General features: G+C 40.8%; 1 protein-coding gene across 1 annotated transcript in view; it reads left to right on the top strand.

The window, feature by feature from the left end:
- The window catches only part of CPXM2 (carboxypeptidase X, M14 family member 2), a 79465-nt gene that overhangs the window by 16173 nt on the left and 37357 nt on the right, over positions 1-25935 (top strand). Inside the window, exons 2-3 of the mRNA XM_009915062.2 lie at positions 9259-9368; positions 16306-16445. Coding sequence (XP_009913364.1) covers positions 9259-9368; positions 16306-16445 — 250 coding nt within the window. The remainder of the gene's footprint in view (positions 1-9258; positions 9369-16305; positions 16446-25935) is intronic.

Raw genomic sequence — 25935 nt, 5'->3', positions numbered from 1 at the left:
GTATACCTCAGTGAGTTGATATTTTAAGCTACTTCTGGCGTGAAGACGTTGGACAAATATGCGTTTTTAATGGTAATTTTAGTCCTATACCCAGCTATTGTGCGAGTGGTCTGTCTCAGTTCTTTTCTCCATTGTTTGGCAAAGTCTATTTGTTTGGCTCTGGAAAAAAAAGATGGTTCTCATTTTTGATGGCTGTACTCAGTTTTGTGGCTTTAGCTGGAATTACAGAAAGTCTTCATTCTGTGCTTCAGGAAAATATCAGAGGAGACATTTTAAAATTAATAGCAAAGAATTCAGCCTTAGTCAAAGCTCATAATAAAAAGTTAAGAATTGATATGATTTTTTCAGGCTGTATTTTTTTTGGCCATTAAAGGTAATAACATGTCTCTTTCAGAGCGACTGAATACACATATTCTTTTGCAGAGAAAGTAGAGGACTTGTCAGGTTTAGATAAGAGGGTACCTAGTATCACGAGCATCTGGAAACCTTTCCTGGGGCTAGGCCTACAGTGATACTTAATGCCTCCATATTCTGATGGTCTGCACTGAACGCAGCTTGTCCTCACATCATTTCTTTTGTTAATGGCCATGAGCAGGTTTGCAATGATTCCCACCTTCGTCCTTTCCCATGTCAGGTCAGCAAATTGATATTCCCATGGGCAGCGAAGCAGAAACTCTGGGGTGCCTGCCCTCACCTCCCTTTCCTCTGCCTTTTTCTTCTCCTAAAGAGACGCGGGGAAAGAGAGATGAAACCAGTTTAAGACATGCTATGGACAGCGTTTCCATACTTACCCACCTCTCCACCTGGAGGAGGCTGCTGCCTGCAGGCATCTATGGCTACGGTTGCTTCTTCCCCCTGAGCAGAAGAACCACAGGCAGCAAGGAAAGGAGCCAGGAGAAAAAAAATGGGAAATGCTTCTTGTGCCCAAGCGTGCCGACTTTGTGCATGTGGGATTGGGCTCCTGTGTTGTCCACGTCATAAATCACGTCATCTCCTAAGCAGGCGGTACGATGGCAGCAGTAGGCAGCTCGGGGAATGTGTATGGTATCTGGAGTTTAGTTTGGTCTCTTGAGTCTGAAAGCTTGGCCAGAAAACTCCCAGAGAACAGGCTTTCTGGAAATTCCTGCTTCCAACTATGCCAGGAATAACAGAAGCTCTTCCTGCGAAATGTGCTGGTTTGTTGCATCTAGAACCAGCCACAACCTGGGTTTGTGAGGGAGCAAAAATGTGAAAAGTAATGAAGGGGGGGGGGGAAGTGTACTTTCTGAATCTCAGAAATGTTTTGTTTCATGTCAGACCTGACCTAGAGGATCAAGATAATTCTTAATTTATTCTTTATTTGCCTTTAATTGCTGAATCTTCCCTCAACCATGGAAGCAGGAGGAGAGACAATTTTACCCTTGCATAGACTCTGTACCCTGCAATTTTTCAAGTAACTGGTGGGTCCAATCCTGCCAGCTGGCGCAGAGCGTTTAGGTGGCACAAAGAAAGCGTGGAAGTGTTCGGTGTCTTTGCACCACGGGAGGGCTCTGTGTGTCACCAGTGTCAGATATGGTAAGGACACAGCTTTGGTGGCCTTGGGACTGTCTCAGGGCTTTCACTTTTGCCTCTGACTCCAGTGGACACCTTCCCTGTCCAGGACTGGCCTTGTGCCATCAAGCAGGAGCTATTTGCAACCTCTCTGGAACTACCTCCTTTCCTAAAGAGCTGGTTCAAGCATGGGCAGTGCGGGACACGTGAAGGACCATTGCAGCAAATCCTCTGCTGAGGCTCCTGGCAGGGAAAAGAGCGTGTTTACCTAGAAGACAAAGCGGTGCCTAGCGAGCAAGCTAGGATTAAAAAGCACCTTCTTCCCTGCCAGGCTAAGAGGTTGTCAAAACACAGAGGCAGAAGATGGTTGCGGAGAAGAGGCGTATCTGATCATCAGAAGCCGCCCTGAGATATCAGATGGGCAAGATTTGTGGGAGCCTCACTCAGGCTTCGCCTTTACCTAGAGCCCATGAAAATACTGCTGCTCATTGAAGGACGCTTTGGGTCAGAGCTCTGACAGACCTGGGCTCAAGTGTTTGTGCCTTTTTTTTGTTGTTTTTATCTTCAACAGCAACCATAAGGATAAGTGTATGTTGCAGTGCTGTGAGAAATATTGCCCTTTCCTTCTGAGAGAACTCCCCAATGTCCTAAACCCCCATGCAGTATTTGTTGCTTGTCCTAGAAAAATATACAGCTTTGATGCAACATTAGAGAACAATTAATGTTGTCTTAGGATAGAAAATTTTGGCATCTATTTAATCTTTTATTTGATCTGGGACTATAATTCAGTATTTTAACTTCTATATAGGGGATTTGTTGTAAGTGCACATTGATTGCTTTGTTCTTTTAGTGCCCTGGGAATGGGTTTATAAGAAAAAACAAATAAAAGCAGACTGTGTGTGCTTGAAGAACCTTCATCTGCCTGTACTGCTTCAATTAATCTGAGGTGCATGGGAGCTGGTGGCCTGAATTCAGGCCAGAAAAGAAACTAGTATTTTTATTGCTAGCAGCACTTTGGACTTGAACAAATTCAGAAAACTGCTCAGACTGCAAGGCACAGACGTGTTTCCAGGGATAAGCTGGGCCATACCAAGTATAGAGTGTGACTCATGAACATCTGCAGAAATTTCACACTTCCACGATCCTATCGTCAAAACAGCAAAATTTAGCTAGACCATGTTCCCCCCACAAATGTCCTAAGACTGTAAATATAACAAATCATTTAGAAAATGGAGAACCTTGTTCTGTTTAATTCAGCCCCTACAAAGGCTGTCCATCACAGAAAAGCAATCAAAACATATTTTCAGCAAGTAGCAGGTCAGCAGAAATGTGGGTTTACTGTTATTTCACCTTTCAGGTGCAGTGCAGTGTTAAAATACTTTGCATACCTGTGACCTCAGTATTACTTGAGACACAGGAATTAGACTGCCAGAGTTTCCATTGAAAGCTTCTGCTGTTGGAAGATGAATTATCAAGCACACTTTTCATAGGAAAAGCTCTAAAGTTAGCTCTTAGGGTAAAAATTATTATATTGACCTCATTAAGAATTTTTGTCCAAGACCATAAAGATCTAAGAATAGTATGATTAGTATAATAAGCATTAAAGTCTTCATCCCCTAAAATATATGCTTAATTGTGTGTTTAACTTACCTATATCAGTAGCTTCACAGATCTGCATCTTCTTTGTTAACTATATGTTTAAGTGTTTCGCTTAAATAAAGCCTAAATTCTGCATCTACCCTGGGACGGCCTGGAAAAAGAAACAGGGAATCAAAACCTAAAACTAAGTCTGTCTTATTGCATGGGATTTTGCCATGAGATACGTGACCATACTGCATTGGCAAGGTATGTGTTGAGTCCCCAGAGAACAAAGTGTCCAGAGAAGGGACAAGTCTATAGCCAAGTCTGATAGGCAAATGGGGATACAGAAAGAAGAAACTGGTATTAATTACAGTGACAGGTTGTTACTAGAAATAGAAATAGCATCCTAGAGCACATTGTGCTGGCACCATATCTGCTTTCCTTCCAACAGTGACACATCATCTCTGTCGCTGCAGGTGCCTACCGGCCACTGTCATCCCCCAACTTGGCTAAACTGGCCACACTAAGGCCAAGATGTGCAACATGGTTTTGACCCTCTAAACCAACCAGCAGCATTTTTAAAGATACTTCAGCATCCGTTGCTGCTGCTGAATGCAGTGATAACTTGAGATGTGGTGCATTACTGAAAATCACACTGGCAGCGTATGTTTTGATGGAAAATGCATGACTCAGTTACAGTGGAAGCGTGATGAGGTCTTCCAATTTATCACAGTGATGTTCTTCTGTTGATTTTGGTGCTGCACGCTCAAGCCCCAAATACAAAGATACAGATACCAACAGCAACAAAAAATCCTGGCACTAAACCCATTCTTTGCATAAAGAAAATTCTGTGTTAACTCACCATCAGCACTGCCTTGACCTCACCCTTGTCTTCTCTGAACTTCTATATCTCTGTAGTGTAACATCCTTTCTCCCCAGACAAATGTTTGAAGTGCAAGGGGATTCTTAGATATTTAAAAATGACAAAGCTCCTGGAGCTAAAACACCTGTAGAATCACAAAAAATAAATAGTCAGAGTACATTCTGCCTCCAAATGTCAAGGAGACCGTCAGACTGCACAAGGCTGATATTTCTCCATTTCTAGATCTGAGTAGCCCTGTGCATAAGGAGTTAGACAAGCACAGACTTGCAGGAATTGAAGAGAATTATAGGTATGGCTCTTAAAAATATAAGTGAAGAGGAAACACGATGCTTCTTTTTTGCTTTCCATTTGAAAAACTGAACGTATTTCTAAATTGATGGAAAATATTCTTCAAATAAAACAATCATTTGTCTGCCGTGCCTCCGAAAGAACAGTACAGAATGATTTCCTAAATGCATCCTTATTAGATACAAGAGCTATAAAGACAAACTGTGCTTATCTGACAATCTTTATTTGGACAAGAAGAAAATAAATGAATAATTTAGACAATAAAGATGAACATAAGTGTTTTCCTTGCCCTGCTCGTAGATATATCTTCTCCTTATGGAATTAATATGTTTCTAAGAATGCCTGCTAATACAGTTTTATCATAAAGAATAGCTAATATTGCAGCAGAGCAGCTGTAATTATACTGCAGGTGTAAAGACAACCAAGCTGGCTCTGCAGAAGTTGTTTTTTTTGACCAGATTTTCAGCGGAAGATGCTGCATCAGTAAGGCACAGCCATCATGAGGCTGAAATCGCTTTCAAACTTGGTCTAATATCCTTGCACAGAGCCACGGTGAGATTGCAAGTTGAGTTGGTGGTGGCTTGAGAAGGCAGCTCTTTCAGGTTGTGCTCTCAGCATAGGCAAGCCCTGAATTATAACTGGTAAATTCAGATCTCAAGAGATGAGGTTGTGACTGAAGTAATTCTCAAGCGTTTCCCCCTCCTGACTTCAAGGGACAGGTGATTGCTAACGGTGTCGGAGTATCAGAAATCCCTTGCTGCCCTTAGCTGGGATGCAATCATCTGTCTGGCTAGTAGAAGCACAATTGAAACTAATGGACACTGAGATATAGCCATTTAACATAGCTAATAGGAAAGCTGTTTCGAAATGGAAACCTCGCAAGAACACCGTTCAAGATACAAATGTTATTAAGTCCGAATCCGAGCCCCGTCTCTTTTTAGGTCTTGGAATTAATTAATTTGATCCAGACATCTTATTAATGGCTTGTTTCTAAAGTGAATACCTATTCAACATTGCAAATCGCACATGAAATCATGTCTGGATATGGGCCAGGAAGAGAGAAATGTCCGTAACTCAGCCTCTTCCCTGCACCTACAAGCTTAATGCTTGCTTTTTGGTTGTTCTAGAACATAAATACTCTAGCTGCATTTTGTTAGTAAGTTGTTATGTACATAGTAGGTGGGTTTAAATGTCTTTCGAAGCTATAGCTGAATTTCCTGTATTTTATAATGATTACTTTTTCAACCAGTTAAAGAAATGACCAGATAACTAGGTCATTTCCAGTTGAATCTATAAGGTATGAACTGCTCTGATTATTCATGCTACCCAATTTCTGTAGCTTCTGCAAATGTTTTTTCAAACCAGCATGGAAAATACAAAATCATTAAGACAGTCTTATTGATTGTGTAGCAATTTTCATTGTTATATGGAAGATTTCTTAAAGTTAAATAAAATATACTAAAGCAATACTTTCAAAGTACAGTCTTTATGAATGCCATAAATCAGTTTCTTTTCCTGTATGTTCTTCAAAAATAGGTTGTCCTGGTTATCTCTAGTAGCTTTAAGAAGCAGGGGGGACACACACCAACAAAATGATTTAGCTAAAATTAAATTCACTGATCTGACTCAGGATTTTTTTTTTTTCAGTAGTGAATTGGCAACTTTAGGTGGATTGTATTGCATTATGAGTAACTTGGAGTTAATCAGATGAAGCCATACTGAAAAATTTGCCCCGACCATCACTGTACACTACAGACTGATGTTTTGGTCTAAAATGCTCCTCTCTTCATCTCTTTATTCACACTGGAATTCATGTGCATGTGGAAAAAATTAATATTCCTAAAGTGTTAGTAGTCAAATATTATGGCTATAAATAGAAGACATAATTTCATTTAAAAGCAAAATCAATGGTCTTCTCTTGTGGAAAACAGCGCAAATTCCATACATCAAAGCTACTGCAAACAATAGGCTTGATGACTCCAAGAATATCACCACCGTGCAGAGCTGCACAGATGGAAACATCTAAAGGTCAGTGGTCTTTTATGGAGAATCCTGCTGCTCTGTTCCCGGTTTGGGATGGTCACTGGAGAAAGAGGGGCCAACTGTGAAAGGAACGCTTTTCACTAATTTTCAGTCAAGTATTGGAGCAAAAGACTTGATTTTTCTTACCAAGTTGAAAGAAAAATTCTATACGTGATTTGGTAAGTTAGTTAGTGAAGTCACAGCTTAAAGTCTAGTTCATGTCCAGAGAAAGCAAGTTAGCTGTTCTCCTACTAATTTATATAAATAACAGTAAAAAATAAATTCCTGCATACTATTGAATTGATGGTAAAGATCCTAATGATTTCACTTGAAATACCGTAAGGCTTGAGGACACTGAGAAAGGACAACATACTGTTAACAACGCATTGCCCAGTTTTCATCAAAGGTATCTGTACTGCATATCATAGAGAGCTTCTGCCTGCTCTTAGAGCCTAATCTTCCTTTCACTGAAAACTCCTGTTAAATTGAGCATTTCGTAATAATGGCCTGTTAATCTGATGAGTTCACAGACAATACAAATAATTCATCCTTGAAAAACAAAGAGCAGTTAGGCATGTTTGAGATCCGTATGAACATTTTTGAGTCTTATTAGGCTTCAGTTTCTCTAGAAACAGAGGAAATACACACAAATACATGCAGGGGATTTTTTCAGCCTGTAAATACCCATCTTGCAGTCTAAGAAACCCTCTCTGAAATCCACAGGCAACCCCAAAATATGGCAGTTTTATAGTAAATCAGTAACATTTCAGTCCGAATAAAACCAAACCTACTTCTCGTACATACACTGGCAGGTGTATGTCACTCCAGGTAACTTCAGCCAGGTCTACCAGGCAGCTGCCAGGCTCATCTGAGTATGTAAAAGCAGCTTGCTTTTATTTTCAGCTCAGGCCTGGCACGGGTACTTCTGGGAAGATTTGGAGTGCCTGGGAACGGCAAGACTGTTCACACAGCAAAATATACCGAAGTGCAAAAGAATTTGCAGGATTACACCGTGAGATTGATTTCCAAACCTGTCTTGAGGACTGAACTTGTTGAAGAAAGGCAGGCAGTTCCCAGCTATATAATTTACTCCCAGTAGAGATCTGTCAGAGCCTGAGACTTCTTCCATTCCGAGTATGATGAAAGATGAAACGGTCTATAAGGAAATGCAATTAAAACAATCAGCCAATGAAACAAAAATCCTCTGAGCTATTCCCTCCTCTGGCTTTCCATATACATCCTGACTCTTCTCTGTTTTGGATAATTAGATTGAAAGCTCTTCGAAATGAGGAACTGTCTACATTTTGTCTCTTGTGTAAGACTAAGATCACTGTTGGAGCTTTAGAAAATATTTTAATATTTAGCATTTGTCCTTACTGCCTCTGATGGAGACATTTGGCCCTGGATTTGGAGAGAACTTTCCTAAGGATGAACAAAGAAATATGAGTGTGAATTGACAGCACGTAACATTTTTCCTGAGGGATTTCAGGTTGTTATGAGCTAAGGAGAAGCATAGGAAATCTCAAACATTTTGCCATTTTGTGCATAGTAATGCAAAACTACACCTGAAAGTTAGAGATGGTCAGGATGAGATTCTCAGGTATGTCCCCTCATGACATTTTGGTGAGTAATTAAAAATATATTTGTAAGCGGGGGACAGGTATAGAGCATGAGAGTGAGCTCTTTCTTTGACGAATCCCCAGCAGCTGTGGCACAAGCGAGGTGGCGATCCCAGGTGTCGGGCAGGCGGGAGGAGGGATGCTCTGGGGACGGGATGGGTGGCCTGGGGGTTGGGAATGGGGTCTGGGCTCCATGACCGGTGCTCAGCTCCTGCCTCTGTCCCAGCCCCTTGTGCAAGTTACAGCAAACATCCCATGCTCGACTGCAGAAAATATCTGCCCTCTATCCAAACCCAGAAGTGATATGGCCACGGCAGTGCAAAACCGAGTCTAACCTTACAAGTACCTGATCGAAATAATAAGGATGACACTTCTTTCCACCTCTGCCCCACGCTGACTTTCCAATTCCAGCTGGCACTGACTTCAGGGTCCCTAAAGTGTGCTCTGTTGTACAATTTGGGTGCTCCCAAACTGTTCCCCTGTGCTTTTGTTCACCTCCTGTGAAACTGAGAGTGGGTCTTCCCGACCCCACCATGATATTTTGAGGACAAATACGCTAAGCATTGCGAGGCACTTAAATACTGTGGTGGCTGGGATCATTTTAGAGCAGAATATTTTTCTGATAATCATGAATTAGACTCTTTCCAACGTCTTATCTTCCAAAGCCAGAGCTCCAGGCTGTAGTTTGCTGCATTGCTGGCTAGCTGCTAAAGTAATGGCATCTGCTTTTCTTTCTTCAAGGCACAATTTGGAGCTTAGAGACACAGCCCCTTGTTTCAAAATTGCCCTCTTTGTGTTTAGTCATTACCTCTGCAGAGCTCTGCCGTCCACCCTCCCAGCCCTCTGTAACAGATGCTATTGTGCAACGTGAGGGACTGTGATTGAAGTTTCCAGAACAGATTTTAATTAGAAACATAACTTCATACAGTAGCTTGGAATGAGCACAGGGCGGGGGAAATCAAAACAAGAAATGAAAAAGAAAATGCCAAAAAGAGAGAAAAATAAAAGGCCATTTTACTCACATTTTGTACTGAAAAGCACTTGAAAGGAAATACTGTGCATATCCATGAAAAACTGAAGCATATAGCAAGCAGTAATAACTAGCTGAGACCCTCAAAAAGCCAGATCCTCAGCTGGTGTAAATCAGCATTGCTTCATTGATTTTATGAGAGCTGCCATTTCTCATTGACTTCAGCGGTGTTGTGCTCATTTACACCAGCTGAGGACCCCAGCCAGTTTGGCACAACTGAAATCCAGAAACTTTGAATACTTGTTTGTTTTGTGTTGTTACTTTGGGTTTTTTAATTAAATTTTAATCAACCTTTTGTTTTGTAGATTGTCCTCCACTTGGTCTAGAGACATTAAAAATTACTGATTTCCAGCTCCATGCCTCTACAGCAAAGCGGTATGGCCTTGGGGCCCACAGAGGAAGGCTTAATATTCAGGTAACATCAATTTTTCTCCTAAGTGGGAGAATGGCTTAAGATTGTACTGTTGTATCAAGAGAACCAATGGATGGTTATCGGTTCTGACTACTTTGTCAGCTCATGTAATTCAAATGAAGGGGAAACACTGGAATTAGAGAAGTGACTAAGGTTGATGGATAACCTTTAGATTCATGGGGCGGAGTTAGAAAAAAACCTCCAAACTTAGTGTGCTGAGGGTGCAAATCCAACCAGACCTCTATGAGCAAGCAAAGGTGGAGGCAGCCCAGAACTGCAGGAAATCGTCCCAGCTCCCTTAATCATCAGCCTGGAAGGAAGCTCACGCAGCAAGTTGCTTTTTTTGTTGTTTGCCTGTAGTTAATGACAATGGTTAATTGGAAGTGTGGTTTCAAGTGAAGCTCTTGCCCTAAGGCAGTTTTTCAGAGGCAGTGATTAGACTACCAAAAAATGCTTCAATTCAGAAGTCACTAGCATACAATCTGGTTTAGCTTCTTTAATTAATATTAAAGGTGTGCTTAGGTGCTTTGCAGGACCAAATTCTGTTTTCCCATTTCTGGTGTTTCTGTTTTCCCCTTAGTGCTGCTTTCTGAATTACAGTCTTTTCCAGTGTAAAAATGTTACTTTTGTATAATAAAGTGCAACACTTAAAACTAAAAGTCATAAACAGGATACTAGCACCAAGTCAACAGTGAAAAATCTCTACAGATTATTTAATTTATTAGTTACCTTTTATTATTAGACCCTCCATTAGATTATTTTTTTTTCCTCCAGCTGAAGGGGTTTCCTAGTTAATGAACAGACTGGGACTAGGGAGGATGAGGTCTAATTAGCAGTGCAATTTCACATGGTGCCCACTGCAGTGTAATAGTGGGCAGCTGCTGGGAGGAGGGACCGCTCCTGGTTAAAATCCCACTGTGGAAACATTCCTCTTTGCTGCAGCTTCTTCTGGTGCCTCTCTACAAAAAGCTCTGTGGGTTTCTTGGGGGGGGGCAGGCAGTTCCCCCCCAGTTTTTTTGTTTTTTTATTAATTTATTTTTTGTTTTAATGGATTAATGTTGGTCAGAAAGCTCAGTAAATGACTTTGCTATGCAGCCCCATGAACAACAGAGCTGGCTGGAGGTGAGTGGCTGGAGACCAGCACACAGGCACGAATGGGCTCGTCCTTTCCAAGCTAGCGTGCAGGTACAGCAGGTTGGGTACAATGCGAGGTCTCATCTGCAGTCTTCATAATTAATTTCTTTTGAGATTGGAGTGATTTTGCTTCTTTGTTTCTTATTCTTTGTCAGGAAAAAAAAAGCTCTCATGAGTACAAAATTGGTGTGCAGATGGTATTCAGATGGGTTCTATAGGAATGTTTAATTATTTTATTACAATTTTGTTTATATAGTGGCATAAGACCAAGGACTGTGAGGCAAACCTCTGAATTCTTTGTTGGTGGTGGATCCTTGTTTTTCAGGCTGGTGTTAAAGTCCAATTTATTTAAACACAAGAATGACCATACTGGTTTAGACCAGGAGTCCATCTGGTTCGGTGTCACGTCAGCACCAGTAACGCTGCATTAAAACAAACAGAGAAGTGCAAGAGTCTTACCTATGGATGATGTTTCCCCAAAATGTCATCCAGACCCTCCAGCAGAAGCCAAGGGAACAGGTTTTTTGCTGGGAAGCATGCAGAAGCGAGGTACCACTCAGCTCTTGCTTCCCAAAAGCTCCCGGGCTCGGATTAGACCAAGTGTGTTTCTTTTGGTGTCCCATCAACTAGGACCTTAGAGCTGGTGCTTCTCCCATCACCTTCCCCTGCTGGGTACCAACCACACCTGGGCCCTGCTGGTTATAGCTGTACGGCTTCTTGCCCATTCTGTGGCAGTGGTTTCTTTTGCTTTTTTTGTGAGAATAAGCCCTCCCTGGAGTGCTGCACAGAACCTCGGGTGAAAGGACCTTCTGTCCAGGGCAAATGGGGTTTTTGCTCTTCTCCATTCAGAAGATGGGGCTTTTCTTCCTGTGAACAGAGGCTTCACAATGTCACGCTTCTGCTTGATTCAGATTTTCACCTTCTTGTTTTCCTGAGCTGTACGAATTCTGTATGGATTGATTCTCCTTATCACCCAAAAGCTGCTTTTGCTCTTTTCTCGTACAGGGACTTACCTGATCCCAGGACCGTGGGAGGCTCCTACACAACCCAACAACACCTGGCTTTCTGCTACACCTTTATTTCTAATAAAGATTTCTAGTTATCCTCAAATCAAGAGCTTTTACGCTTACTGAAAGTTTATACTATAGATAGAGTAATACCCTAAACCCCTTGAATACCTGGAGTTACCACTGTGACTGGCAGTGTTAAATGTATGGGCTTGCTTTTATTTTTCTTTAGATACTGTTTCCTTTGGGATTAGCTTAAAATTAATAGTGCTTTACAATTTTTCAAAGCCACTTGGAATTTGTAGATGTCTTCCCTGACACTTGAGTTTCAACGCTTAATTTTACTTTGCATTAAGACTTCTGAATTTCGGTAGTATTTAGAAGATTTATGCTTATAACCAAGAATAGGTACTACAGGGGACTGATGTGTCAGATGGGTAATGAGGTCCCTGGTGATTTCTGTTTGCTGCTCAAAAGGGTGGGTTGCGGCATGCTGGGGAAAGGCAAAAGGCACTGGTATTTAAGTAGCTGTGTTTTCATGCTGACTGCACATGAAGAAAAACCCTCGGCCCAAGTCAGAGAGGCTCCGAGAGGCCTCTGTGCCACCGAAGTTTTACCAGAGCACTATGCTAAATGTACAGCGATGAGCAATTTTATGGGCTGCTGCCCTTGCGGCATGGTCCGCGTATCACCGCGGTGCTGTCTCACAATATTCATGTGACTGGTGCGTTCCTCCCTGAAATAAGACAAACCCCACTCTCTGCTCAACCTCATCATCTGATGCAAAGTCAGCTGAGAAGTGGAGGGTTCTCCCCAGGTAACTGGCACTACCTCAATTCACAGGGAATTTGCAGAATAATGTTTTTCAAAGGCTTCTGAGGGTTATGGCTTTTTCTGTTTAGATTATTTGAAGTGTATTAAATTATCAGTCAGTGTATGCTTTATTCCAAAGACAGGCTTAGCAGGACTGGATAAGCCCTTCTAGGATTGTTTCTCTTGTGACCTTGCACTGTGGGACCTGATTTTGCTCCCAGTCCTGTCTGAACGTGGTGATTAAGCTGGGACCTCTTGAACGCAGGAGCGATGCCCCATATATTGGAGACCTAGCCTGCAACTGCAGTAGTGGCACAACCAGTAGTAATTTAACATCATCAGGAAAAATCATAGCCTAAAATAATATTCATTGAGGCGTTCTGCCTTCAGGGATGAAAGTCATTAGTATCTGTCACTTGTACAATAATTAGCAGTGGTTAAAACCTGAAATAATTAGTCAAATTATGTTTCTTCCCCTTCCTCATTTTCCTGGTTGGAGAAATCCAAACATGAAGATTAACCAAGTAATGCAAGCATGTTGTATGCAAACAAGCAGGTTGTATTGCTTTTGGTTTTTCAGTTCTTTGTTTCACTAGTTCCTTTTGAAAAGCTCCATTAAAACACAAGCAAAAGACAAAATTATTGGAAGTTCTACTTTCAGCCTGTGTGCTTTAATTCTTCTCTTCTAGCAGTGGTTGCTATAAATACCTGTGATGAGTAACGGGCTTTTTTTCCCTCCCAAAGTTTCTATGGTAAAATAATGTTTTGTGATCATCCTGCTGGGAACGGAAAAGAATTTAAGCAGAAATGGTTTGATATTAGGTATATTTTTACTGCTGCTCCAGCTGACTTGTGGCAGAAGACTAAAATTTCTTTCTTCATTTGAATACATTTAGGCAGTAATATCTTTCTCCTCATTATAGAATAAGGCTTTTGGAACAGCGGTAATGTGAGCAAGTGTTTATTCTGTCTTGCACATGTCTAACTCAGAAGAGAAACATGAATTAAAATTGGAAGTCATATTATTTGTAAAGGAATCATAACCTCTTGATTTCCCTTCTTAGCTTCTGGGTACATTATGAGCAGTTGACTTGTTTTATTTGAATTGCAATTTTCAACATTCACATTTATAGATAACTTAGGAGTGACAGGAAAAAAAGTCCCTTTTCCTAGATCAAAAAGGTATTTTTTCATAAGACACTGCATATTGAGAAATGTTTTTGCATTTGGCAACAAGTGAATATAAGCTGAGTTAGACTTTGAGTTATTCTTGGAAACTCAGTGAAGGAAAAAAGGGTTTGCTTAAGACCTAGTCCTTACTTCCAGTTTTCATTATCTCCTTCACTCTCCTAATTATGAAGATAATGCAGGTGTTTAAATTATATAGCTTAAAGTTATGCATGTCATAACTTAAATCCATTATCTCTGTTAATTCAATGTACAATCTTTAAATTCAAGTAAACATCTTGCTGAGAAAAGGTATCTTGAGCTATATTCTTTGACTGAATATTTAATATAATTGTTCTCATCTTTCAGGAATGAAAATTTTTCCAAAGAAATTTAATAGCAATTTTAACTACTAAGTATTTGATTGAGTTTATAAGGGTTTTTTTAATAAAAACAATATTTTGAAGTGCCCATAGGGCAAATTCAAAACTTCAAGCACCTTAAGAAAAAAATACAGACTTGAAGCTTGAAAAGAGAAGTTTTAACATAAATTTATTGGTTCTTTATTCTTTTCCTTCAGAAATATTTCCAATAAGAACTTCTCATTGATTAAACTCCTCTTTCTCAAGTAGTGCTCTGTGCTAGTTATACACAGACACCTGCTTCTTACCTAGTAAAAATATTTTAACTTCAGAGAAGCTGATGTCAGGAAATAAGAGAGCAGGAAAAAGTAGCAGCACAGTTTCTTTTTTTTTTCTGCTCTCTTTGCCCCTATTTAAGGCCATAGTATTTTAAGCTGTGTGTAACTATAAGTGTGCCCTATAGACTCTCCATATTTGATATACGACTTAAACATATGCTTAGCTTTATTTAAGTCTGGTTGAAACCATGGAGACTTGAGTATGTAATTAGGGTTGGGGTTTTTTTTGCAAATAAGCTCTTCTTTCTCTTTTCTGCTTCCATCTCCTCACTGTAATGTGGAGGAGAGGTTTACACCCTGATGAGCATCACACTAATAGGAAATATCCTCAATCTGAATGAGGACCAAGGATCCCAGCTGAAGCACCGAGAGATAAGGCTACTTGATGTGCAGAAACTGGTGGAATTTCAGCAGTGTGAAAGGGATTAGCATGATGCTGGTTCAAGGTGCTCTGCAGATCTTAACGCTTCCTGGCAAGCATTGGTTTTAAACCCTAAGGCTACTTCAAATTCAGTCTTATTTTAAAATGCATGGAGACCTTTTCTTGAAAAAGGTTATGACTTATAACTCAGGTCAGTGATCATATTTATATTCTCGTGTTTTCCTATTGTTCAGGTCTCCTTGAAGAATTTATCTTTCATTGTTAATAAGTTTTTCTCTCTATCTTCTACATCAACTTTTATACAAACTTCACTTTACAATATCAGAGTTAATACATAGAAGTAGGTAGCTTAATGTAATTTTGGTAGGTGCAGGAAAACAAGTAATTTTTAAGCTACCCTATCTTAGATTTGAATACTTGAGAAAACGAGAAGTTTTAGGAAGTGAATGTATGTCTATGTATTGCAGCACTTCCCTCGGATGCCACCAGACTCACATTGGGAAAAGGGATTAACAACTGCATCCTCTCTTTGAGTTAGACCCACCCAATGCCCATTTTGGTAGAAATGGTCTGTAAACATGGAGGTAGACCGACCTGTCAGTCTCTGCCGTTGTAACCCAGCTATGACTGTAATATCTGCTAATACTGCTCAGTGGGAAGCTGAGGGATAATTCAGGAAACCTTCCTGACAGTTGTGTTCTTGGGTACTTCATATATGTTTTACATATACACACGCACCAACTGAAACTATACCACTGAACAGAGAGTAGCTGTATACCAGAGCTTTCAGATCTGCCTTACAAAGTTTTCCAGACTCTTCATTTATATTTGGGAAATATTTCAGGATATCCATTCTTGGAATTGCATGGATGGCAATGGTGAATCCACATTAAGCACTGATGGAGTATCATAAAAATATACGTAGCCTCAGACGACCATACGGAAAAGCTTCTGTGCTCTCTATGGCAGTAGCCAGCTTGGTGCCAAATGTCTCCTGGGCTTCAGTAATGAGATAAATACCTGAAGACCTCAGATGCTATGTTTCTTTAAGTGCTATTTCGGATCTATTTGGAATACAGCTTACTCAAAATACCTTGCAGCTATTTCTTTGAAAACATTGAGAAGGCTGTTTGTGGTGGCTTTGCCAGCATAAATTGGGATATAGATTGGTACGCAACCTGCGTACTGCTGGGCATTCCTGAATTTTTAACCTTTGACACCCTAGTGATGAAAATAAATAATTCTGGGAGTAAAGATTGGTGGGAAATAGTATTACTGTTCCCATATGCCCTACACTCTCCTTTGCTGCTTCCAGGGGAAAGGAGATTGCTCCAGCACTAACCATTATTTATATGGGTTGGAGCTGGTTTTTAGGGCTTTCATAACTCTGAAGACCATGTGGATAATCTGTTCTGGATAAAGGCTCTATCAGGCCACAGGCACAGACAGGTGGACTGAACTGAAGCTCTGTTTATGCTTTCTAACTCTAACTTAAATTTATATGTAATGGTTCTTAGGTTTTAAAGGGACTCTGCAGAATTTCCCTCCCTGCTTTGAGTAAGAAAACATTTTGGTCACTCCATATAGCTGTTGAGAATGGCAGTCTCAGGGGTCTTAAACTGGTGCCAAAGGAGTAAGTGGAATGAATGGTGACTTCATGTGTTCTTTTCTTTTTCCCATGAAAGACCTTCAGTTTCTTGGTTCTGATTTATGAAGATGATTTTGCCTTCTTTTCAGGCAGGTGTTAACGAAAATGATTTCTATGATGGTGCTTGGTGTGCAGGAAGAAATGACCCCTATCAGTGGATTGAAGTAGATGCTCGAAGGCTAACAAAATTCACTGGAGTCATCACACAAGGAAGAAACTCTCTCTGGTCGTAAGTACATGCTTACTTTTCTCCATGGGATTCTGAGCTTTCAGACCAAGGAATTCATGTTGTAGTATGTTTAGTTTCTTCAAGGAAAAAAAAAAAAAATGGAAATGCTGTGTCACATCAGGTAATTGAACAGAGTAACAGTAAAAGGCAAAGTGATTATCTGTGGCATAAAATACAAGTTTAAGGGTAGCAAACTTCTACAGTCATTATCTACACCTGCAAAGGAATCAACATGACTCCCTTAGATTATATGCCTTTATACTCACCTTGTCAAATTTGTTTCTGTTAAACTTCCTCATTCTTTTCCAATATTTAACCTGATTAGTTTCGATACTAGGGGTTTTAGGTATTAATTTAGAATAACCACTCATCTTTGAGATTTCCTAATACATAGGCAATCACCAAATAATTAGTAAAATTCCAAAACAATGTGATTTTTAAATAAGCAGTTAAAACAAATTTTATAGCTATACTTTTTTAATGGGAAATTTATGATATAACCCAAAACTGCACAGTTTGTGTTGACCAGTACTGTAGTGTTTGGTAGCAGGCGTGTTGCGCTCAATTTATAGATGCTAGGAAGACTCCATGCAGTTTGAGCCTGCTTGGGAGGCAGTTATTTCCCTATACTGGGAAATAACGGTTTTGCACAGATTTGTGTGCATTCACTTCTTTGACCTGCTTCTGAGTGTAGGTGCCCAGATTGCTCTATAATACAGCCAGTGTGAATGAGGTGAGAATTGTACGAGAGGACTACAGCAATCAGCTGACATAAACAGGAACTGGAGGTGATGTTTGGTTTTTTCCTGATCTTCACAGTGTTTGTTCAGTCTCTTAATTTCTTGTTGAGTCTCTGTTACATGAGCAAGTAATCCCACTTGTGCTGCTAGACCTTTTGACCAAGTATGCAGGAGATGCACAGCCTTAGATTCTGGTCCGATCTCTCACTTAAAATGAATGTGCCATATAATAAAAGGCAAACCAGAAAAATACCACTATATCTAAGAAAAAAAATATTTTCCTTCTATAACTTAATTTTCTGGGTTTTTTTCATTTCTCCTAACATTGATGTGGGAGTAGGAGCCTTTTTGGCAATAAGGTTTCTATATTTATTCCACATTGTTCTGTGTTAGGTAGATAATTACTGTAGCAAAGTCTTATTCTTTTCCATATTCATACTCTTGACATTGCTGTTCCTATCAACGCCAGTGCTGCACTGCTTCGTCTTGTATTGCTATTTTTAGTTCGGCTCTATTGCGAGTTTACAGCAGGACTTGATGCTCTATTTATAGTTGGTATTCACAGTTGTCTTTTTTTTTTTTTTTGGTTTGGTTTTTAAATTACTGAATCTTGCTTTTGCCCTCTTCCCTCCCACCAAAGAACTGGTGAGCAGAACCCTGAGGGTCTGCAGGAAGAGCAGGGTTGGTTCTGGGAAAGCGGGTCCAGGTTCCTCCTGGATTGTTACTCAGATTTGTGGAGAAACAGGTACGTTTCTGCCTCGTAGGAGCAAAGATGGTTTCAACTGGACCACCTGCACTGTGGGGCAGGTTAATGTCTCCTGGAAAACATGGCCTGTAAGATCAAGCTCTGCCCCATGGAGGGTCCAGGGGAGTAGGGAGAAATTGTCCCAGGAAAGAGTGACCTCCTTACCGACCTCCAGCTTGTGCACCAAGGAGTGCTGTGGCGGTGGCTGTTCTTGTAAGAGCGTGATGGTCTCCATCTCGCTTGGCGTCTCTTGATACAGCCTTGGCTGGGGGGCTGCCTTCCCTGGAGTCCACCTCATCTTCTCTCTCCCCTCATCAGGTTGAACAGATAAAATTAGTGTAGTTGATGTTTGCGTGCTCTGCTTCTACATGTGTAAGCCCTTCGGTTTTAAAAACAACTTGGTACTCCCTGAGGTACCAATGTAGATGTTCGTGTTTTCAAAAGAGTTTAGGCTGACGTGTGCAGCCCTCATCTGAGCCAAGAGTGGTGTCCTTGGGTTTCCAGAGTCTCAGCGCTTGGGAATGTCGTACCCAGGAAGGTGGCACATGCTGTTTTCTGAATTAATCATGTTGTTGCATCTGAAAGATGATCTTCTTGCTATGACTTTCTACCCCAATTCCTCCAGCATTCAAGAAAGCGAGAAGAAAAGCAAAATGAAATCCTGGTGTGGAGAAGAGCTATGCAAAGGGAAATTGAATCCAGACAACAGTAGAGACCCGGAGCTTGGAGCAGGAGTTGCCTTAGGGTAGGATTCAGAGGCACTGGTGGAAGCTTCGGTACGTGTGGCAGTCTCAGGAGATACTGACCCGACTGTAGCCATGTTGCTTGTGTGCAGTGAATTGCCTTTCGTAAGCCAGACCAGGAGAAACAGGCTAGTAGGACTTTTACTGGTGCGGGCAGGTTCTTTTGTGACTGTGTTCTCTAATGGGCACTAGAAGCAAAAGAGACTCGTTAGCTTTTTTCTCTTATACTTAGCTACTGACTGTGATGGTAACAAAAAAGACTATTTGTGATATGAAAGTTTGTACGAAAAGATGCCATTCTGTTACCTGAGGCACCTTCCCAACTTCATGAAGTTATGCTACAAAAATATAGTGCTTTCGTAACTAATAGAAACATATGTTGGAGAATAAGCTTATTTCAGGTAGGAGAGCCAAAAAAACACCCCTCTGATCTGTGTTGTATTAGAAGTAAAAGCCTGCCAAGCTTGACAGCCAAGGTAAGATTTTTATTTAAGCCTTGGAGATTTTCCCAGCATTATGTTAAAAGGAAAAAAAAAAAGTCAAGACACTAGGATATATGCTAAGTTCACCAATGCTATTATGTGATAGTGATAAAGAATCAGAAAAGCAGCCTTTTTTTTTTTCCTCTTTGTATTGAACAAGAAACTTTAACAAAGTGGAAAAATTTACTTAACTGAAAGTCCTCTCTGAGCTTCTGCCTAGATGAGACTTGTACCTGTCCTGGTCCCTTTAGCTTCCTGCTGCTGACTTAATGAGGACACGTAAAATGATGAGGGAGGGCAGGCAAGGACACCCTGCTGAATCCTGCATCAAATAGCTTTGCCCCTCGCTGCAGGGCTGCAACATTTGAGTTATTAGCAGTCTGGCATTTGATTCTGCTGGCATATCTGATGCCGTAGCCAGAGTTAGTATACTGGTGGTGGAAGCAACCCTTTACTCCTTCATAGCAGCACTGGCAACTGTAGTCTGGTATTGCTGATGGCCCACTCTGCCCAGAGACAGTCTATTCACATCAGCCTGGCTTACTGGGTTTTTTGGGAACTTTATAGGCAATGTATGAATTGAAGGTTACTCTTGACACAATGCAAAGACCACAAAAATGCATGGGGCTGTCACTTTCTGTATGCTGGCAGGAACTGCCTCACCTCAGTTATTCTTCTCCCAGTCTCACTTGGGAAGTTGCTGTTTCTTGTCTGTCTTCTCCTGTGGGCTGTGGCTCTGCTTGCCTTCCAGGGCTCTTGTTCTTGAGACAAGAGAGCCTTGAGGAAGAGGAGGGCAAGGTGCAGAAACATCATCTTGAAAGCACAGATGACCTGACTAGAGAAAGGAGGAAACCATGCTTGGTTAGTAATGAATACTTAAATTATTTAATCATTTCCTTTTTAAGGAAAAAACACTTCTGAGTCAAACTCTGCTCAAACCGCCTGGCTGTGAATTCCACAATAGTCAAATCTTTCAGCTTTTCCTTTTTTCTTCCTGTAAAAAGCAAAAAACAGGCTTTGAACAAGAACTCCTGAATTGAAGGAGTCCTTCCTTTTATCAGTCAAAGCAAGGATGTGGACTCGAGGGCTGTTGGTGTTCAGTCATTCTTGGGAAACCTCAAATCACGGCAAAGCGCTCTTTTACCATTGTAAATGGCAAACTCTGCTTAGCTTATCCAGAAGATCTGCAGATGTTGAATTTCATAGATAAAGTGGGGCCCAGCTGCAAGAACCAGGACTTTTTTTTGATTTTTTTTTTTTTCACTGAAGTTATCCAAAACTCGGAAATGCCACAAGTGTTGGTTGATATGAATAAAAGCTAACACCTTGAGAGTGGGCAGAGTATCAGTTCCTTTGTAGGAACTGAGAACATATGGAGATCCGTGTCTCTGGGCAGTTACCACACTGTTTCATTATGAATATCCAGTAGTTGATAGACATCAGTGTTATATCTCTGCAGAGCTGTTTTGTTTGCCTTCTCGGGCTAGAGAAAGTGGTGCGAGTGATGTGACCTTTTAGAAAGGCATGTGATGTGCTCCTCAGAGATGGATGGTGCCATAGCTGGGCTACAAAAGGGTTCATGGCTGAATAGTTGGGGGAGAAATACAGTATGTAATTCGTCATGTTGCTGCCAATACATCTTTCAGTTTTATGAACCAAGTATCTTTAAACAACTATTCAAGACTGTTGAGTGGGACACTGGAAGCATCACTGTGGAATTGTGCCATATATTTAAAGCAGTGATGTGATAGTTTAAAATATGCACCCTCTTGACAGAGGGAAAGAAAATATTAATCACTCTTAGCAGTTTGGCAAGAATCTAAAAAACATGGGAAACATGTTTCCCACAACCCAAACTATCTTTTGATAATTCAGCATCATTTTTTGTATCAAGAGGAAACCCAGATGTCTAAATAGGCAGTGTGTCCTGACTAATACAAAGCTTCAGACTGTTTCAATGCAGAGGATGTTTTGATTTTTAGAAGAGGATGCAATGTTTCAGCAAGTAAGATATATTTGTGACTTGATGCGTTTTCTTAAAATTAACCTTTCAACCATGTTAAACTATGCACTATCGCTGCATGTCACGAAACAACAAAATTACAACAATAAGAGCATAGATGAAATAATCTGTGTAGAATGCTCAAATTCCAAAGCAAAAGTCTGATTTTTTTAGAAAAAAAAAGACTTATTTCCAAGTATGTTGTTGTTGTTAAAACCTTTCAGCCTCATGAAAATATTGAAGATTTTTTAGTTTTATGCAACATATTTGTCTTTAAGAAAAACACAATGGGGGGATGGCAATTTTCAAGTCTGATTTGGGTAGATGTTAGTCCGCATGCCTTGCAAACCTGCAACAGCACTTGGAAGGTTAGTTGGTTGGAGGAGACAACAAATCAATGGCGTTGCTGGCTGGAAGGAATAATTACAATGACTTACACGTATTGCTTGCTTCTAAACTGACACACTTTGAAACTGGTCACTTTTGTTCATCACTGTTGAAGCTACATTAAAACTAGAAGCTAGTGTAGACACCATTACATGCTCCCTACTGTGTCACTTGTTTGATTTCCTTGTGCTACTCTCCAGGGTTAGCAAATAATAAATATCCAGCAGATTTGATTTTGTGTCTGATCAAGCTTTTGCTAAAGACAAGATATTTAGAATTGAATAGGGCAATAATTCTGCAATTTTTTTATGGTACACCCTCGGCCTTTTCTGTGTGCAGTGTAGCCCTTCATGATCCCCCAGCATCCCTTTTGACAAACTGTCCTTAGGGAATTGTAGGTCTGTAGCAAGCTGGGTACCTTCCAGAGATATAGCTGAGGATAAATTTAGGTCAGTGCCATTTACTTGCTTCTAATTTTGGTGGTACAGCATTCTGCTCATTCTTTAGTGACAAAATGAATGTGTTGCCCCAAATTTTAATTTATTGCCATACTCAGTGGCAGCTCCTCAGGAGCTGAGATTTGCTTTTACGGACAATCTGTATGTGAGGATTGCAAGGTGGTAAACTTGCTTGCTTGCAGGCGGGTAAAAAAATCCTTGCTTCCTCCCCAGTTTATTGGTCATTCATGGTATTAAGACCATGGTCTCAGTAGTAAGACTGGCTTCATGAAGAGATAATCAAGATACAAACATAATCTTCAGTATTCCGATAATAAGAGTATAAAAAGCAGTGATAATCCTCTCAGTGTTAACTGCATTAGCATTCGGGACAGTGTAGTGGTTACTCATAGGTATTTGAGTTGTTTCTACAGCCACCTAATAAAACAGAATTTTGCACTGTACACCCTAAGAAGGGACAAAATACAACAACAGTGCAATGCTGCTTTTGAAAGCAGAGTAGAATAAACTCTAAATCTTGTCTAGCTCACCAGGACAATAGGCATACTTGGCATTGACTTTCAAAGTGCCTCCTATCCCCACAGAGAGGCTGTGAAAACACACCCTGATGAAACTTCAGCAAATTCAATGAAAACATCTCGCTGTTTTATCCAAATCATGTAATAAAATAAGCAGCTGTTGTGTACTGACTTGAATTGTTACAGTGCGTTAAATCAGTGCAAGCTGTTATTTGCCCTGACTGGGTGACAGGCCTGCAGAGATTATTACAGCTTCCCCAAAGTCAGACTCTCATAGAGTGAATTGTTCCAGATCCACTGAAATCATATCAAGTATATTGATGTGAGTTACAAAACAATCTGAATTCAATGTAGGAAAAGCTCCCTTGATATTAATGTCACTAGTTACGTATTATACTAGTGTTTACGATGGGGTTTTCTCAATAAGTTATATTTTTCTGCTAACTCTGGCTTGGTGGAGCCATCTCACGGGCTTTCAGTTCTTCAGCACTGAGAGTCCGCCTTTGGCAGCTTCAGCCTCGAGTGCTCTCCGTCTAGCTGCTTGACTTCCATCCCTGTGCCTTGTTAATCTTCCACCTCGATTCTCGTGCCCTACACAGAATTTTGGTCACCATCCGCTCCCGGCGCTGGGGAGCTGGGTTTGTGACCGGCTCAGATAATCCTGCATCGGTGGAGTTCTGACAGCACCCCCAGAAACATATTTATACTTTCACGAGTTTGACAAAATGTCAAAACCGATGATGTTCTGTCGTGGGTGTGATTGGTCACGGTGCTCTCGCTCCAGTTACGAGGCTTTTGCCAAAGACTCGCTGTGCAGTGGTGGGAGGGAGCAGGTCGCTGGGGATATTTAGAAGAGGCAGGAAAGCTTTTTAACCTCCGTGGAAGGGACTACGATGGGCAGTTTGAAACCAAACATCCTGAAGCCTTTAGGAAAAGGCTCCATCATGAATACGGGCGTCTCCTCCGACAGATTACTGGCGCTTGATTAATCGCAGCCTTGATGTGTCTATTTTGCACGTGCGTTATGACTTGTTGCGAGGAGAATGGTCGCGTGGGGAGTGACCTCAGGGATGTCAGGCTCCTGTCTCCTCCACCCGTGCCCTGCGCAACCTTCTCAAGTCAGCGTCCCTTCTGCGTGCACCAGCCAGCAGCGCTTGGCCGCATCTTTGGGTGCGCTTGGTAGATGTGAGCCCCTTCGGCGTTACTTTAAATATGCTCACAGCTGTGCACACAAATGGCAGTATTTGCTGCTTACTGTCAGAGATTTTCATTTTCCGTTACTTTAATATTCACGGGAAGGAGGGAAAAAGATGTATAGAGGCAGTGCTTATATGGTTCAGATTTTTCTCCTCAAACAGGTGACTGATCTACAAAGGTGTGATAGGAGCAAACAAGAATGGGAAATTAAAAATGTCACGAAAGGAGGTTTAGAAGATAAACGCAACCAAGCTGCGGTTCCTTAGCAGATATAGAAGATACGAAAGGGGAAAGTCTGGCATAGGAAGAATTTCAAACGCGTGCAGATCTCTTTGCAAAGAGTAGCACGGCGTGACAGGCGTTAAGACCACAAAATCTTCAGGGCAGAGGGTGTCTTTGACCCCACGCAGGAGCCCTGGCACCTTCAGGTGTTACTATCTGAACCTATAACGGCAAAAGGAAACACCCAGAGCTGGCACCAGATTTTCTAGAAGGGTCAGGCAGTCACAGGTTAAAATCTTGTCAAAACCTGGCTGTAAGTGGCAGCCCTTGGGTGGGAAATGCATTTGCAACCCCACCTCCTCCTCGCTGAGAAGAGAGCTTTGAAAAAAAAATCTGTGCTTAATTCATTCTGAGCAAGTGAAATTCTGGCCCTGAGCTTTTCTTCGTAGGGCTTCTGAAGAGCTGGATTTCACAGCGGTATATTCATTTAAGTCAGCTAGAAGCAATTTTAAAAATTAAACATTCAAAGATTTCAATTATTAAAAAAAATATCCTTGCTTGCTAGTCAAGCTCCATCTCTTAAATCATATTTATTTTAATTAGTTTGTGAAACTTGCTGGGCTACCTGTGGTTAGTCTGAGCGGTTTTTGGCTTGGCTTGTTTTTGAAACTGTTTGGCAGTGGGTGATTTAATATTTTATCAGCATAAATATTATGCTAGAATATTAATATTAATGGGTTTACATTTAATTGCATGAGACTACAAATTACATTTTCAAGCAGAAAGCCATTTAATTGCCAGCATGCTGATTCTGTTGCATGAGTACCGTTTAATCTAAGGTTTGCCTAGCATATTTTTGGTATAGAGATTCTGCTGTTTCAAGTATTTTGGCTTGTCAATTTATATATTATTGGAGGATACACATCTGTGTGCCTGTCTGGTTCTATTTTCTATTAATTTTAGGGTTTTGTAATGCAGATAGATCCGATTATCATGATGGCAGAAGAATAATAGGGTTGGCTGGAGCCAGGTCCGTTGTAGATGATGCTGAAGTAAACTCTGCTAATGTTTGCTAGTCTCGTCCCCGGCATCTCTGCCACTGTGGGCTTGAGCTTCTGCTGACCAACACCTGCCAACCTTCCTTGCTTATCTCAAGTCCTGTGGGGTTTTAGTGATGTGGAAAAGCATCTTTAGAGACTAGAATAAGAGTATCAGATTTATTTCACTTGTTGCTTATTCAGCTTTCCATAATTGAGAAGCTTGGCCTCAAAATATTACATGCGGCAGATGCTGTTCCAACAAAATAAAAGCCTATCCAAATAGTCAGAAGTCTCAGCTGATGTACTCGCCCGCCGGAGGCTGGGCAGCCAAAAGCCTGGCATCTCTCCACTGCTTTTCATTTAGCACTCGCTGTGTGTTGTGCTGAGTTGGGTTTCATCTACGTGTCTAACACTCGTAAAGAAAAGTAAGCAAATTATATTGGGGAATGCAAGGCAGAAAGCTGTTTTGTTGTTCTGGTGCTGTCAGGATGTCTTTCCCTGTGCTCAGTAGCCTGATGATGTGGTTAGATAAAGGAAAGCTGATCGTTTGCACGGGAACCTGCCAAGGCTGTAGAAGATCTGCTTTTAATTCTCTGCTTTGATTCAGGTTTCCTCTCTGTCCCTGGGCAAGTCACTTAATCCCTCAGCTTTTCTTTTTTTGGATGGAAATGGACAAGCTGGACATTTTCATGCATCACAAGAAACTGAATTTAAAATCAAAGATCTTCAAATAAGCCTTGTCTAAACCTAATGCGTTACAGATAAAAAACAACTAATTAATAATAAAAAAATCCACCACATTATGTGAATTGAATCGTATTTTTATTTTTGCATTTACTTTCTGTGAAATGAATTGATTAATGTTGGCAATACATACAGAGATTTTTTCAGATAGCTTTCTCCTGAAGAGATAAGGTTGGCATAAATTTTAAAAAGGATTATTAATGGGAAGGACT

This window comes from Haliaeetus albicilla, chromosome 11 (assembly GCF_947461875.1).
Source record: "Haliaeetus albicilla chromosome 11, bHalAlb1.1, whole genome shotgun sequence".
NCBI lineage: Eukaryota > Metazoa > Chordata > Aves > Accipitriformes > Accipitridae > Haliaeetus > Haliaeetus albicilla.
This window is presented reverse-complemented; position numbering and strand designations above follow the sequence as displayed.